Source organism: Mesocricetus auratus, unplaced genomic scaffold (assembly GCF_017639785.1).
Source record: "Mesocricetus auratus isolate SY011 unplaced genomic scaffold, BCM_Maur_2.0 Super-Scaffold_100009, whole genome shotgun sequence".
In the NCBI taxonomy this organism is placed as follows: Eukaryota; Metazoa; Chordata; class Mammalia; order Rodentia; family Cricetidae; genus Mesocricetus; species Mesocricetus auratus.
The window spans coordinates 5,554,872-5,570,751 of NW_024429193.1; the positions used below are offsets into that span (position 1 = coordinate 5,554,872).

The 15,880-nt window shown below is 51.9% G+C and overlaps 1 protein-coding gene across 1 annotated transcript in view; it reads left to right on the forward strand.

The window, feature by feature from the left end:
• Nucleotides 1-249: 249 nt before the first annotated feature.
• The window catches only part of St6galnac3 (ST6 N-acetylgalactosaminide alpha-2,6-sialyltransferase 3), a 498,643-nt gene continuing 483,012 nt past the window's right edge, over nt 250-15,880 (forward strand). The window contains exon 1 of the mRNA XM_040751578.1: nt 250-371. Coding sequence (XP_040607512.1) covers nt 354-371 — 18 coding nt within the window. The 5' untranslated portion in view covers nt 250-353. The remainder of the gene's footprint in view (nt 372-15,880) is intronic.

The following is a 15,880-nucleotide window of genomic DNA, read 5'->3' on the forward strand; positions in this document are numbered from 1 at the left end:
CCGAGGGCTCTCGGGTGGGTGGTTGCAGTTGGAATGGCTACCTTCAGAACCTCGAGATAACGAAGATCCTGCTCGGCTTCAGGCGGGGCTTTGCAGACCCTGATCAGCGGAAGGAGTTAAAAAAAAAAAAAGCCAAGTAGTAGCAGCAGCAAGAGTAGCAGGCTGTCGCGGGCCGCACGGAGGGCACGTGACTCGGGGCGGGGCCTCGTGCGGCGCCAGCCAGTGGCGGGGCTCGGGGGTGGGGCCTGGGCGCGCAGCTCCCGCGGCCCCGGCTCGCTCTGCGGGAATGTGGGCTGGAGCGGTCCCGCTGCGGGGCCGAGGTGCAGCGAGCCGCAGGGTCGATCCGTAGCGCCATGGCCTGCAACCTCAAGGTAACCGCTCGGCTGCGGGCCGCGTGCGAGCTCCGCCCGCCGGGGTACGCAGAGGCACGGAGCCCGCCGCGGTCCCGCCGCATCCTTAGCCCGCCCGTCTCTTCCTGGCGTCGGCTTCCTTTTTGTTCCTTTGGCCGAGGCATCGGGGTGGGAGACCATGCAACGTCCGTTGGGCACAGCCTCCTTGCCCACACTGCTGCTGGCTGGCGCCTGCCTGGAAGGAGCTGGGCAGGGAGCGCGGCGGCGGCGGCGGCGTCCGTGCCCAAGGATGGGGATGGCAGGCGGAGCTGGGTGCTCCGAGCCGTGCGGTCAGGGCAGCCCACGGCCTGTGGGGGGCCACAGGCTGAAAAGGAGTGGCCCGGCATGGGTGAGGGGCGCAGCGTTTGGGGAGAGGAGAGGGTGCGGAGAGCCCACAGCCTTTGATCCGGGGGACAGGAAACTTCTGGGTCCACAGGTAGCCCGGGAGGAATGGAGAGTTTTCTGGGGAGCTGGCTCCAGGTGTCAGCGACTCCAGTTGGAAAAGTTCATTGGCTGGAAGTAGGTGGAACCTTGGCCCTCCTTCAGGCCCACGTGTGAACGCGCACTCGAAAGTCCACCGCTGTTTCGCTGCCTTCGCTCACCAGGTCCTGGTTCATTAGGTGCCCTGAGACCACCTGCCTTACCCGCAGGGTGGAGGACTTTGGGTAGACCTACCTGGTGAGGACCTTCCGTGGGAAGACTGTTTCCAACCCACTGGAAAGTCCACCCTCCTCCCTCCCCAACTCCATTCTGTTTTTTCCTTACTGCTGGTCTTCACATGTCCAGCCTGATTCACACGGATGGAGATGTGAGCCGTGTGACGGTTCCCTGTCCCTAAGAGGAGAACACAAGAGTGTTTGGTGTCCAGGCTGGGAGACGGAGCTGTGTGACCAAGGACAACACCAGAGAACACGTGTGTGCGTGTGTGTGTGTGTGTGTGTGTTGGCGCGCGTGCGCCTGTGTGTCTTAGCGCGCGTGCGCATGTGTGTCTTACGCCGCAACAGGGCTTGATGTAACGCCTTAGACTGCTGTTCTACTTTACCCCAGTCAACTCCCAGCATGCCTTCCCATCACGAAGCACGGAACTCAGACACTTCCCATGACTTTCCTGAATCTGCTGTGTTTGTTCTGGGGCACTTTTTCAGGACACGGCCAGAGGTGGCAAAGACAGGGGGAGGTAGCCCGTTGATACCACGGCATGAAACTCGAAGCTTGTGGGCGCTCAGCGCAGGGACTGGAACCGGGTCACGGTGTCATCTCAGTTTATCTGTGTCACTTGCTGAAAGGAGACTGAGGAGCACGACACACATGCTCTTGGTCACCGTTTTCCATACTGGCTTCCCCCTGCCTTTTATCATGCATCTTTCTGTGTGTGTGTGTGTGCGCGCGCGCCCGCGTGTGATTGGCGTGTGATTGAGCCTCACACATACTAAGCTCATGTCTACTCACTGAGATGCGTCCCCAGAGCCATTGAAGCATCATTAGTTCTCATCAGAGGCCAGGCACACAGATCTGATCTAATTTTGTGCTTGTGGCTTTTTACACCGAGCTCATGCCTGGGGCCCCTCGTCATTTGCCATCGTAACCTAACGGGAATGAAGGAGAGCAAAGAGCAAAGACACTCATCCGAATTCTGGCTCTGCCTCTCCACCTGCGTGGCCTTGGACAAGTTACTTACACATCCCTGAATACTAATTCCCTCAACACAAGATCAAAGCAGCCGCACACTTGGTCATGTTGCTGTGGGGATGGCAGAGTAAGGACGAGAAGGGATCTGTGTACAGGCGTGTAATGTCACTTTTCCCCTGATGTTGGTTAGGATGTTCTGAGCCTCCAGTCTTTTCCATAGGATGTGACTTCTATTCTTTCATAAGTCCTGAAGGGCCAGTGTCCTTGTTTGCAGCTCCACTTTCTAGGGAAGGAAACTGAGTTTCTTAAACTCAGCACTAAGGGCAGAGTGAACCTGCATTCAGACCCAGATCGGAAACTGTCCTAACACTTTAATAAAACTTCCCAGGAAGACACTGTAAGCGTCTCCTGCACCCTCAGTCCCTGTCACCTTGGAACAACAGGGTGCTCTAGTGTGTGTGTGCGTGCACATGTGTGTGTGTGTGATATTTTGACTCTGTGAATGTTCTGAACCACATTCATGACTATCCTCGGTTGTTAGTAGCCTGCTGGGTGAGGCTTGGCCTACTTGGTCCTAGATGAACTCTGCGGATCCCTTCGCCGGTACTGTCTTTGAAAAGCTACCTGTAGTGGAGTGGGGAGCACTGGACTGGGAGCACTGGACTGGGAGCACTGGACTGGGAGCACTGGACTGGGAGCACTGGACTGGGAGCACTGGACTGGGAGCATTGGACTGGTTCCAGATAGGAGAAGCATGCTTTGTGGGAGCTTGGCCCTTTGCATTTGATTCTGGCCTCCCTTATCCCAAAATATGGGTCATTATTGTAATTAATTTTCTTTAAACAGTGCTGTAGTGAACAGAAGATTCTTGTTTCTAATGAAACGCTTTCTGCAATGTCTTGCACCTACCTAGATGAGTGTTAGAAACTGAGCCTGGGCCTGGTGGTCAAACAGGGCAGGTTGATAGGGGAGCAGTATATGTATCTCATTACATGTTCATATTCTTCTGTGTGCACATATGTATGTCCTCCCTCATGTATGTATGCATGCATGTGTGCAAATCTATTATTTATGTCTTCCCCATGTGTGTATAAGTGTGTGTGTGTGTGTGTAATATATACTTGTGTCAACTTGGCACAAGTCAAGGTTACCTGGGAAGAGGGGTCTCAGCTGAGAAACAGATCGGCCTGTAGGCAACTCTGTGAGGCATTTTCTCAATTAGTGACTAAAGTGGGAGGGTTCAGCCCATAGCTGATCCTTGTCACCCTGGGCAGATGATCCAAGGTGGTAAAAGAGAGCAGGCTGGGTGAGCCCTGGGTTAGTGAGTCAGTAAGCAGGGTTTCCCAGTGGCCCCCTCTTCAGTTCCGGCCTCCAAATCCCCGCCTTAGCTCTTGCTCTGACTTCCCTTGGTGATGGACCAGAAACCAAAATGAAACAAACCCTTTCCTCCCCAAGTTGCTTTTGGTCGTGGCGTTTTATTACAGCGATAGAAGGAAAAGTAAGACAAGGGGGATAGGTCTGAGGGTTAATATCCCGCTTTAATGAAGAGTGATTTATTGTGACGACATGGTCACACAGCAGGAAGGGAGCTCGGGTGCCGGGCGATGACAAATGAAAGCAATGGAAACGCGTTGTTTGGTCATATTTACCTGGCCTCAATCGACCTCTAGTGCTAGCGCGCTCTGTTCCCGCTGTAAGGAAGGCACACCTTTCAAACGAACGCTGTTCAGGAGAACGTTTGAAAGAGTAAAGTAGCCAGGGTTTCTGAAAGGCCACATGAAGCTTGGAGGTAAGAGACAGGGCAGGGCCAAGGCTGTGTCCCCACCCACTGCGGGAGCCCCACCCACTGCGGGAGCCCCACCCACTGCGGGAGCCCCACCCACTGCGGGAGCCGAATCGGATTCATTGACCTGGAGCTTGTGCTTTAGAAACCTTTCCCTTGTGGACAAAGACTTTAAAGTACTATCCAAGAAGCCTGTGTCGTGAGGACAGCAAAGGAGAGGTGCAGGTCACTCTCCCATGGCTGCGCATGCACGAGCAGGAGTCTCTAAGAGGGAAGGCTGGCCCATGGCAGCTGATGTTGACCCTGACCTGTCCTGTGGAGGCGCCGTGCACGCTGAGGACCCATCTGTTCCTGAGTGGGACCCGTTCATTTCATACAGAACTGGGATCCTCGAGTCACTTACATTGTGGAGTGCGTGCCCATTCCACATGGCGAGCACGCTAAACATGCGGGGGCTTTACTTTTCTCTACCTCTTATGGATTGAACCATAGGTAAATTAAAAAAAAACTTTTTAATTTGCAGTACTGTCCCAGTTTCCAAAATGGGGGTGACATGCATGTCCCTCAAAGGGCCATTGCAAAGGAAATGAGAATATCTATGTACCGGCTATTCTGCAGGAAATGACAACCCCAGCCTCGGTGGGTTCATTTCCTGCCGGCATTAGACGGCAGTCTCTGCTTTCCCACAGGGTGAGGGCTGTCTGCAAGGGCTCAATACTGAGTACCCAGGCTCTAAAGAGAGAGCTCAGGGAGGGTCCTGTGGGGGGTGTTTAAGAGTCTTTGAAGTTTACTGGGCAAGAAAACCGGCCACTTTAACTTGAAGTTACTAGTGAGGCTAAAGTTTGCGTTCATATTAGCCGTTTATCTTTCTGTCTAAGCTACTTTTATTTTCTCCAACAGTAATTTGCCCTTGTACATCCATCCAGTGGATAAGAAATTGCATAGCCGTGCTGCAAAGTTCCAAACTCAGTGTGTTCTCCTTTAGTCTTCCTTCCTGACCCCAGACGGAGCCCGCAGCCATGCTGCTTCAGTTTTAGTTCCGGGAGACTGCGAGCTCTGCCCTTTGCTCTCTGTTCCTTCCGGAGCCTGGCATTTGGTCTGCTCCTTTCTTGGCAGCTCTTTACAGCTTTCCATTTCCCTCCCTGTTCCTACAGAGGGGAGCTGAGGCACAGGGCTTTAGATGCCTGTCTTGGCTCTCTGAGCCTGGGGTGCTAGCCGGGCTCAGCCTGACCTGCAGGTTCCCCTAGAATCTCTGAGCCTGGGGTGCTAGCCAGGCTCAGCCTGACCTGCAGGTTCCCCTAGAATCTCTGAGCCTGGGGTGCTAGCCAGGCTCAGCCTGACCTGCAGGTTCCCCTAGAATCTCGCTCCTGTCTCCATAGCTTCATCCCTGTACTGTTCATTCAGTCCTGGTCTCCACACGTATCTGCGCGAACCTCAACTCGGGGCAGCATGGGGACAATTGAGCTGTGGGCTCAGACATCTGTCCCAGTTGTGAGACCTAAGCCTCAGTTTCCTTATCTCTGAAGTGGGTGTGAAAATAGCAGCCGCAAAGACTGGAAGAGGGACTTTCTAAGACACGGGAAGGTAGTATCTGTAAGTCCTTGTGACCACAACTCTTAGCTGTAGGCTTTCATGCTGTTTCTCTGCAGGAAGTCAGTCGTCTGACCTGCCTGTCCTGAAAAGCCATGCTCTCTGTCACCATGCGCTCAGTCGGGGTCACAGCTGGGAGAGGTGTCCTCCAGGCTCCTGAGGCTTTAGCTCTTGTCTGTGTAGCTGCAGGCTTATCCTGGGCTGGCATCAGTCTGGTGTGTCTGAGAATGACGCAGGGGCTGGTGGGGCCTTCAGGGGGCACGCAGCTGGTACTCACCCAGCATCTGTAGAGGACAAATACCTTCAGTCTACAAACGATCACATCATGTGCTGCCAGGGATGTAAATAGTTAAACTAGTAACCAGTGTGCAGAGTACTTTGAGAGGGGGACCTGTGGGGTGGAGTGTACAGGCGGGTGGGCGGTGGGAGTTACTGGTGACCCCATCTTTGCTGAGCGATCTCTAAATGTCTGGTGAACACATAACGTGTTTCTGATCCTGGTTGAGACTCACATTATAGACAGGAGCATAGTCTGTCAGAAGGTGTGACACGGGCGTTGCAGCCCATTGGACGGCAGGCAACGGAGGAGTCTGCCGCTCGCCTTCGTGGATGCGGCCAGCATCTTCTTACAGGCCTCTCACGCTTCACAGAGCATTCAGAGTGACTTGAAGTCTGGAGATGGAAGGGGAGGAGAACAGGAGTGCGAGGAGGAAAGCTGAGGGTCCAGAGGGACGGCCTCGCTTTGTCAGGGTCCCTTAAGCTCATTTTAATGAGCAGAAGCAAGCAAACAACAAAAAAGTCAAATAATAGGCCAGACTCTCCAAACCTAACACCTATGGCTAAGTGACAGCCTGGCTCTCAAAGGAGGTTTCAGGGACTCTGAAAAGTGTGAGGTCTCACTGAGGGAGGGATGTCACCGAGCCTCCAAAGGACCCAGCCCTGGGAAACCCTGCTCCATGAGCAAGAAAGGTACTGTGTCTAATCCACTTCTGACCACCGCCCAGGCAAAGCCCAGCTCCAGGAGCTGCCTCACGGGGAGGTGCTTTCGTTGTGTGTTGGTACACTGTGGGGGAGGGGTGTGCTCTGGGTGGGCGCGCCGTGGGTGTGCGTAGCAGCTCCAAGGGTCCTCTTTGGATTAGCGATGGCAATAGAGGTCGGCAGTTGTTGGATGACTGAGTTGTTCGGCTGGAGGCACCGCAGGCAGCCCAGGGAAGCTAAGTAACTTGTCCTGGGTCCCAAAAGTGGCGGAGTGACCTTGACCCTGGCCTGTGTGGCTGTTGGAAGTCCCTCTGACCTTTGTTGGCGGTACAGGGAACGGCCCCCTTTGCCATTGTCTTCTACCCTGGGTCCACTTGGTGAGGATGATTTTGCATCATGGTGTCTGTGTTTGTATCTTCCTCAAAGTTCCCTTTGTGATGTTGGAGCTAGAGGAGGGGGAGAGGCCGAGGCCAGGGCATCAGAGGAGGTTGTAACTCCAAGGGTGAACAGCCTCTTGGCTCGCCCCAGTTCAAGCCAAAGTTGGGCTGCATGTGCTAGCAATTTGAGGGCGGGGGATGGGAGGCGGGAGCTTGTGGGAGACAGGAAGGTGGAGAGGGGGCAGGGAAGGGAGTGTGAGTGAGAGGGTGGTATAGAATTCGAGTAACTCGGGGCCCCCTCCAAGGCTTTGGGGAGAGACCCCCCCAGCATTTTTTTTAATTTGTGAGTTTATTATATTCGCTTTTTAAAGGCAACACTAACCACATGCTCCTCCGGTTCCATCCTGCCTGAGGTAGCGCTGGAAAACCAAAAGAGGATTGTGCATTTGCTGTGCCACTCAGAAGGCGCTGTGGATGTGGGGGCCAGAGCTGCTGACCACCTTTATTAAATGCTAATGCCATGTTTCCCGGGCATGCACCTTTTTGTTTGTGGGAGGGGCTTAGATCCGAGGGTGGCCACTAAATCTTCCCCGAAGGGACACCTCATGCTGTGGGTGAGCATTTAAGTGGGGCGGTACCTGAGGGTGGACACTGGGTTATTCCTTTGTGCTTCCTGCCTTAGGTAAAGTGCAGAGAGGAGGTTCTTTCTCTTTCTACCAGAATCCCAAGGGCCCCATTATTCAGGTTGTGGAAAAGCCAGCCGTTAATCTCCAGCCATTCTGATGAACACCTTTTATGCCAATTAGTGTCTCAGTGAGCCAGGGTAGGAAGGAGGCCTGAGGCTCCTGTGGGTAAGTTGTTTCTTAGTAGCAGCCCTCTGAAGGGTCCCTAGGAAGGGGGCACCAGCAGGAGGGTTGGAGGGCTCTCACCGTTGCTGCCATCCCTCGGCTAAACAGAGGAGGACAGCGGGCTCTGGTTGTGGATTTGAACAGATTGAAAGTAGCTAAGTCGGAATCCTTGGCCCAGGATCGCCAAGAAGACTTTAATAAACAGCAGCCCCCGAGTAGGTGACCTTCCTTAAGATCTCTTCCAACCACCACTTCATTTTCTGCAAGGTGTGGAGGGTAGGTCTACAGCACTTGGTCCTTGAGAAAGATGGGGAGAGTGAACTGTAACACAGACACAAAAATGAAAGACCAAGAGACAGATTGTGGGGTTCAGGCTTCAAGCTGAAGATCAGAGAAGCACAGCAGCCAAGCCAGTAGCTCTTATCTCTGCCTCAGGCTGAAAGGGCTGACCCTGTTTCCATGAGCTCTCACCGAGTCTCAGACTGCTGCCTCTCCTCAGCGTGGCTGGAGAATCAATGTCTTCCTATCCTCTGTGTGGCTGGAGAGTAGCCCTGACACTGACCACTGAGGACCCTCTAGTGCTGAGATTAAAGGTGTGAGCTCTGTTACTCTTTTACACTGATTTACTCTCTCATGTAGTCCTGGGAGGCCTTGAACTCACAGGGATCCATCTGCCTGCTTCCTGAGTCCTGGGATTGAAGGTGCGTGCCACCACTGCCTGGCGTCTGTGGCTAACTAGTATGGCTGCTTTGCTGTTTTGGTCTCCAGTGGCTTTAATAAATAATAAATAATAAATAATATATCACTGTAGTGAACCCCCAAAAAGTTGCTGGAGAGGGGAGCAGGGAAAGAGGCATGCTTTTTCCTGGAGTGTTTCCAGTGTGGTGTGAAAGCCGTCTATGAACACAGTTAATAGAAATCTGCTCTCGCTCACCCACTGCTTTTGACAAGACGTATCCCTGGGGGAGGGGGGGAGGGATGCAGCACACACATCTTCTCACCCCAGACAAGGATCCCACCGCAGACCGAAGGATGGATGCCACACAAGTCCAGCTTGGTGAACCAGTGAGTTCTGTTGAGGTTACTCACAGGAAAATGGGTGACGGGTCACTTACTGGAGTGGAAATGACTCCAAGACAGCTGCATCATCACCAAGGCCCACCCCAGCACAGGTGACAGCTCGCAAAGGCCCTGGGAACCTGGGGCACACTGCACACACAGCCTTCGGACAGGTGCTTGGCTGCAGAGTCTCTTGGGTCATTATTGTTACCCTTGGGGGGGGCAGGAAGGGCCTGAGTGATTCTGGTCAGTTTCAGCGACTTCCTGAAGCTGTTTTGAGTTGATGGTGTTCCGTCTTCAGGGGCTTCCCTGCCCGATGATGGGGTGTTTCAATATTGGAGGAAACTGCTTAACAACACCCTTTCACCTACGCAGATTTTAGTATTTTCTCAGCTTGGAAGACTGTTGAGTTTCCAGTCTTTTCTGGAGAAGATTTATTTTAATCTTAAAGGCTGTTTTATTTCTTAGTGAAGATTGCCTTTGATCTCTGAGAGAGAGAGAGAGATATCTGTGTTTGACTCTTGCTAGGAGACGGTCAGGTTTGCAGCTGGCGATGAGGACCTGGGACTAAAATCTGGTCGTGTAGTCACTACAGATTTAAGAACTGGAATGCTAACGGCCAGCCATTTCGGAGGCCGCTCCTCTTTGGGGGACAAGTTGGGTTTGAATTTGTGCCAGGCAGGGGAGTGAGCCTCAGGCACGGTTACAGCTCTCCTGCCTCTGAGCCCTTCTCTAGTGTGGTGGCTGTGGAGAACAGCTCCCTTGTAGGGCTCTCTCCATCAGAGCTGCTCACAGGTGCCTTCTTTCTTTCTCTTTGCCCTTTCTCCCTCCATCTCTCCCCCCTCACCCTTGTCTTCTTTCTCTTCCCTTCTGTCTCCCTCCCCCTCTCCCTGTCTACTCCCATTCTCTTTCACTGTGCAGCCTCAAGGCTGTGATCCTCCTGCCTCAACCTCTCGAGTACCGCCGAGATTACAAGCGATGCTTAGCACCTCCTACATATGTCCTAAGAGTCATATTAAAAATGAAAGGTGAGACGTAAATCTTATGTCATATATTTAACCAAAAACTATCAGGAATGTCTGTATTTCAACAAACTGACCAGTTTACAATTGTTAGTGAAGTGTTTACGTTCCTTTTGCATATTCCAAATTCAGTGTATGCTTTTCAGTCACAGTATGTCTCAATTCGGGCGCTAAACTTTTCTTAGTTTTTGATCTACATTTAATGGTTTAAGGAAGCAGATTCATTTGTTTCCCAATAACTCAATGGGGCACCTCGTTTTGATTATAAATGGATTGAAATGAAGTTGAACGAACAATGCGGTTTCTTAGTTGTCCCTGGCAGGGTTCAATGCCCAAAAGCCACTTGTGGTCACTGAATACTCCTTTGGCCAACACAGTCCCCACCAGGAGGGCCTGCAGAGCTTAGACAATGGGCATGCTGTCGGGGACTATGAAAGTATGCCTCCCAGATTGGGACCAGAGGCCGTAGCACATGTGACATTCCTAGAAAGGAAAGGAAGGCAGACTAGAAGCAAATCATGAGTGACCCAGGGACACATGTGAACTTTTGAAACCTCATCTCGGTTCCTCCGTGTCCTGACACAAATCCCTCCCAGATGTTGTGCAGCTGGGAATTCTCCCCAGGGGCTGCCGCTCTGTGGGATGGGTGAGCTAGCTGTTTGGTCTCAGCGTGGTATGGGCTCCTGAGGGCTTTGAGGTCGGAGGCAGGCAGGCGTTAGACACTTTGTTTCATTTGGCGCAGGGGGCGGATGCACATATGGGAACAATTTGGATACACAGAACGAAAGAAATCGAGTCTCCTTTGGAAGTTTCTTTGTGTGTTCGTGTGCACATACGTTCAGCATCCTCTCAGGGATGCATGTGCTGTGGTATGTAGAGCACATTTTTTTTTTTGCACACATGTGGCTGTTTCATGTCACCTTTGCGTGTCTTCTAGTCCTGCCATGAGCTTCTCCTCGTAGATGACTGAATACTAACAGATGTCCATGGGTGACCATGTAGTAAGGACAGTACGTACCATTTGCTGCATCTCATCTAGGGGAGTGTCGGGAGGCCTTCTGGATCCTTCCAGATGTTTATCTTATAGAGCAGGCCATCAGAGTGGGTGGCATTTTCTCCCCTCTGACAGCTGAGGAGTCTCTAGCCCATGCAGCTCAACTTCACTGATGTGAGTCTGTAGGGCAGGGCCCATTGGCCCTGGGATCCTGTAAGAATGACTTATGCATTTTAAGGGGTTTAAAAAAATCAGAAGAGGAGTAAGATTTCATGACACCAAAAATTATGTGATATTCCCGCTCAGTGTCCTGAATTAGTTTTATTAGAGCATTGCAACCCTTTTTTGTTTATTGTTGTCCCATCCGCTGCATGTCAGTGGCAAAGTTGAACTGAGTGGGGGTGGTATCACTCACAACACCGGAGACCCTTTGCCAGCTCTGTTCTGAACTAGTTCCCCTTCTCTTAGCGCTGTGAACCAAGGCGAGGGCTTGTGGAGCTCCCCATTAGATCAGCCCTTGCATGGTTAATGTAGGGGGCATCCACTGCACGAGTGTTAGATCAGCCATTGCACTGTAAATGTTGGGGACATCACCGTACAAGAGCCAAGCACTCCAGAGGGAGAAGGAACTGAAGCTTAGCAAGGAAGTAACTCTTTGGACTTGTGTACAGGGGCTGGAACCAACTCGAAAGAAGAGTTCCTGAGATCTGTAGATCACAGTGCGTTCCTGTCAGGACCCATGGAGGGACCTAAAGCACTAAGAGTGATGAGGACCAGCTCAGAATTTCTCACTCTGCCTGGCCTTTCTATGTGGCAGAGCCTGAAAACTTGTATCTCTGGTAGCCCAAGGGTACTTATGTTTTCCATTTCTGGTGTGTCCATCCCTGGTGAATTCCTGGGGTACTGATGTTGTCCATCCCTGGTAAGTTCCTAGGGTATTAATGTTGTCCATCCCTGGTGAGTTCCTGGGCGTACTGATGTTGTACGTTTCTGGTGAGCTCCTGGGGTACTGATGTTGTCCATCCCTGGTGAGTTCCTAGGGTATTGATGTATATCTCTTGTTCCTGGGTTACTGATGTTGTGCGTTTCTGGTGAGCTCCTGGGGTACTGATATTGTCCATTCCTGGTGAGCTCCTGGGGTACTGATATTGTCCATTCCTGGTGAGCTCCTGGGGTACTGATGTTGTCCATGGGCTGCACTTTTGGGAACACTCACCTCACTACATCCAGCTCAAGCCGATAAGAGCTGCAGAGCAGGGGTTTGAGTTCGCAAGTCTCCAAAGGAAATTGATGAGATATTTACACCTGGTTAGTGATTTAGGTTCAGCTTTTTCTAGTTGTTTTAGACATTGCCTTATTTGATTTTTCCCCCCTACCAAGCTCTTTGATGCCGCAGAGCTCTGGTTACATGCGTGTTGAAAACCCTGAGCTCTGGTTCCCGGCATGCGGAGCTGGAACATTCCTTCTCTGGTGCTGTTCCTCACTCACCCTTCTCGGGAAAATCAGTTGGTGGTGACTGTAAACCATGGGATTTCATTTCCACTGCCCGTTTGTCACCTCCCTTCTCGTCTCATCCCCCCCCCCCCATTCCTCTTGCTTAACAGCTCCCGTGGTGGTGAGTGAGCTAGCTCTGCCGATAAAAGTTAATGCTGTCCTGCCGGAGTTTGCTGTGTGGTGATTATGACCCACTCGGTCTCATATGTAAAAAATCATCATCCAGGGACTGGGAATAGGAAGAGCGAAGACTGGGGGGAAGGTGATAACTTTGAACTTTCCAAGTGTGCGAGTCACAGCCTCACTGGAGATTTTAATAAGTAACAGAAAGCCGAGGGAGCCACTGCGCCGGTCTCCCCAGCTTGGTTTTTGGTGTAGAGCAAGAAACAGCTCTCTAGACTTTTCTGTCCACTGTCTCCCGACTCCTGGGCCTTCCGTCTGGAGAATCGTTTGTTTTTTGGCTGAGCCCCACGGCGCGTCTGGCCTCCGTGCCCCTTCTCAACCCCGGTGTTGTAGGATCATTAGCTAAAGGTTGAAGAGAGTAACGTCTCAGCCCTAGGGAAGGGAGCTTGCGTAACTCTGTTAACAGGTAGACAATCTGCAAGGTCCAAGAGTGCCAGCTGCTTCATTCGGGATTATCCCTGAGCCAAGTCATTCTCATGTCCGAAATAATGAATCTTGTGTGCGTGACCACCACATGTCACCTCTCCTCGGGTAGGAGGCTGACCTGGCCCTGTCCTTGCTGACCTCCTCAGCCCTGCGTCCTCTCCTGAGGTGCAGCCTCCTGCAGCACCGCAGCTGCTTTCCCTTCTGGTTCCCTCAGCTGTGGAGAGGAGCGCCTGCCTCTCCCCGTCCTGTGGGTTATGTGGCTTCATTGTGGTTCTTGGCTGGTTTGATGCCAGTTTAATTCCTGCCAAGCTGCTTAGCAGAAGCAGCCCGGTTGCTGGCCTGCTCTGAGCCAAGATTTCCACATGTGATGCCCACATGTGATGCCTACATTTGACACCTACATGTGATTCATATATGTGATACCTACAAGTGGTGCATGTATGTGATGTCTGCATGTGATGCCTACATGTAATGACTACCTGTGATGTCTACATGTGATACCTACATGTGATACATATATGTGATGTCTACATGTAACACCCACATGTGATGCCTACATGTGATGCTACATTTGACACCTACATTTGATGCATATATGTGATGTCTACATGTAATGCCTTCATGTGATGCCTACACGTGATGCCTACATGTGATGTCTACATTCAACACCCACATGTGATGCCTACATATGATGTCTACATAACATGGTAGTAACTTGATGTTAGCCTTTTTCTCTTCCATTTTTGACCAAGGGCATCAAAATCTTAATTAAAGAAACAGCCTCCACTCTTGTGCGTTAAACTGAAAAGTTAATTTAGAGAAGAAATGGCAACCAGAGGGTATTACTTTAGATCCCACTGATATGAGCTGACAGTTGAGATTCACTGAATGCCATTCCATGTGCGCGCACGCTCCTGCACGTGAGGTGTTTAAAGGGTCAATGTATGGCTTTTCCCCCACATAGTTTTAGCAAGTGTGTGACGAGAAGATGATCTTTTCATGAACTCAGTCTCCGTGCACTGTGGATGAGAGGATGAGAGGAAAGAGGAGCAGAAAGCTGATCCTGTCCTGAGGGAGCCTGGGGTCTGTGAGAAAAGAACCCACTTGAAGCACCCACTGTGTGCTGGCGTGGTGTTGGGCTTTGCATGTATGAAGCACCCGCTTCGTGCTGGCGTGGTGTTGGGCTTTGCATGTATGTTTCTCTAGAGTCCCTTAATGTAGGCACAGTGATAAACCCATGAGGATGAAGGCATTGAGGTTTGGAGAGGCAAGCTCTGTCAGGGGAGTTTTACTAGCAAAATTGGAGCTGGGATTTGAATCGAAATAGAACGTAATTTTGCGAAGTGGGGTTAACAGCACACCTGTCATCTCAGCTCTCGGGAGGTTGAGGCAGGAGGATTGCCATAAATTGAAGGCACCCTGGGTTGCCCAGTGAATTTTAGGACAGTCTGTGCTATATAACAAGATTTGTCTTAAAAAAGGAAGGGATAGTTTTAGGGTTACAGAGACAAACCTATTTGTAATTGCCTCCCACAGAAATGACAATGCTAACATTGTCAGCTCAGGATGGTGGCCGCACGTAAGATATGCGTATCATAGCCTCTAATGTTCAGTTACTTGAAGGCAAGCCCCACGGGTTTTTCATGACGGTCCACGAGGAAGCAAGGCTCAGAGAACACCCGCCTTCGTGGTCCTAAGCCCTTCTCCAGGTGAGGTGAGAGCCAGGCGCACAGTGCTTGGGAGAGCCATGGCTCGTGTGCGTGCTGTGTGCAGAAAGGCCCGGAGGCACTGCGGTGCTTAGTGTTGCCATTCGGTGACAATATCGATGCATTGTTTTAGGTTCTCGGCGTCTCCTTGACAGAGAAGGAAACCGAGGCACAGCGTAGGTAAAGTCACAAGACTGTTCTGTAGCGGTGAGATTGGAGCACAGGTGTCTGAGAATAACATGAACACACACGCATACACACACACCTCTGTCTATGTGTGTGTGTCTGTATCTGTGTCTGTCTGTCTGCCTGTCTGACTCCCGCTCGGAAGTATCAGCTTCTAGTGTCAGCATAAGCTCTAGCAGCTTCAGAGAAGCGGAGAGCACAGCAGACACAGCTTGATTTTTTTTTAGCTCCAGGTAAACTGACTTTACACCCTTTGAAGGATTTTTCTAAGTGCTTTAGATCAGACCCCCGCTTAGGAAGATGCAGGTCAAGCTGCACCGGGTGGTCTTAATGTCCTCACGAAGATGGTCTTTGAGCTTGAGCTGGGTCATGGGGACTGGGTAAGGCCGTGTGGGTGTTTTTCCCTGTCCCCCCCCCCGTGAGTGCCACCAGCACGGCCAAGGAGACATTTCAAGAGGATTGGGTCCTGGCGGCCTTTGTTTAAACCCTTTGGTGGCTTTCCACTCTGCTCTGCGCAGAGTCTGAGTTCCTCCCCGCCCTGCACGGGATTCACGAGCTCACCCTTTGCTCCCACGCTCCACAGCGGTCACAGCCTGCTTCCTTACCCTGTAGACTTTACTCCCGGGCCATGCTCCTCTGCCTGTCAGTTCCTTGCTGGGTCACGCCTCCCTCAGATGCTGCTCCCTGTCTGCCCTATCTTGCCCCCGGTTCTTCTGGAAGCCCTTTCTTTCCACCCTATGGACACTCTTATCTCTGCCGACCCTGCTAATGAAATTCAAGTCTTCCTGACACTGTCACATCTCCCCGCCTAGGGGTGCCCACAGAATTTCCTTATGGACATATGCGTATTTATTTGTGTGCATCTCAGCCTGAAGACGGAGAGGTCAGGGTTCACGGTGGTTTGGTTCACCACCGCACCTAGCCCCTGGTGGGATGGAGCCCGCCCACACCGGAATGATGACGGAAGGGAAGCATTTCAGACGGAGTATGGCGTGTGAAGATACGGTGCCCGGGAGGAGCAGGGCATTTTGGGAGGCAGCGGACAGTGTTCCTGCCTGGAGCTTGTTTGGAGAGCTGGGAGAGATGAAGTACTTGGTGTCAGATCCTGTTCTCATGTCCTGTGGAGTGTAGACTTTCCCTGTAGACAGGGGGCGTCAGGGCAGTGCGGACCCAGAGAACCCTTTGTCTGTCCGTCTCCTCTAGCCCTTGGTCTGAG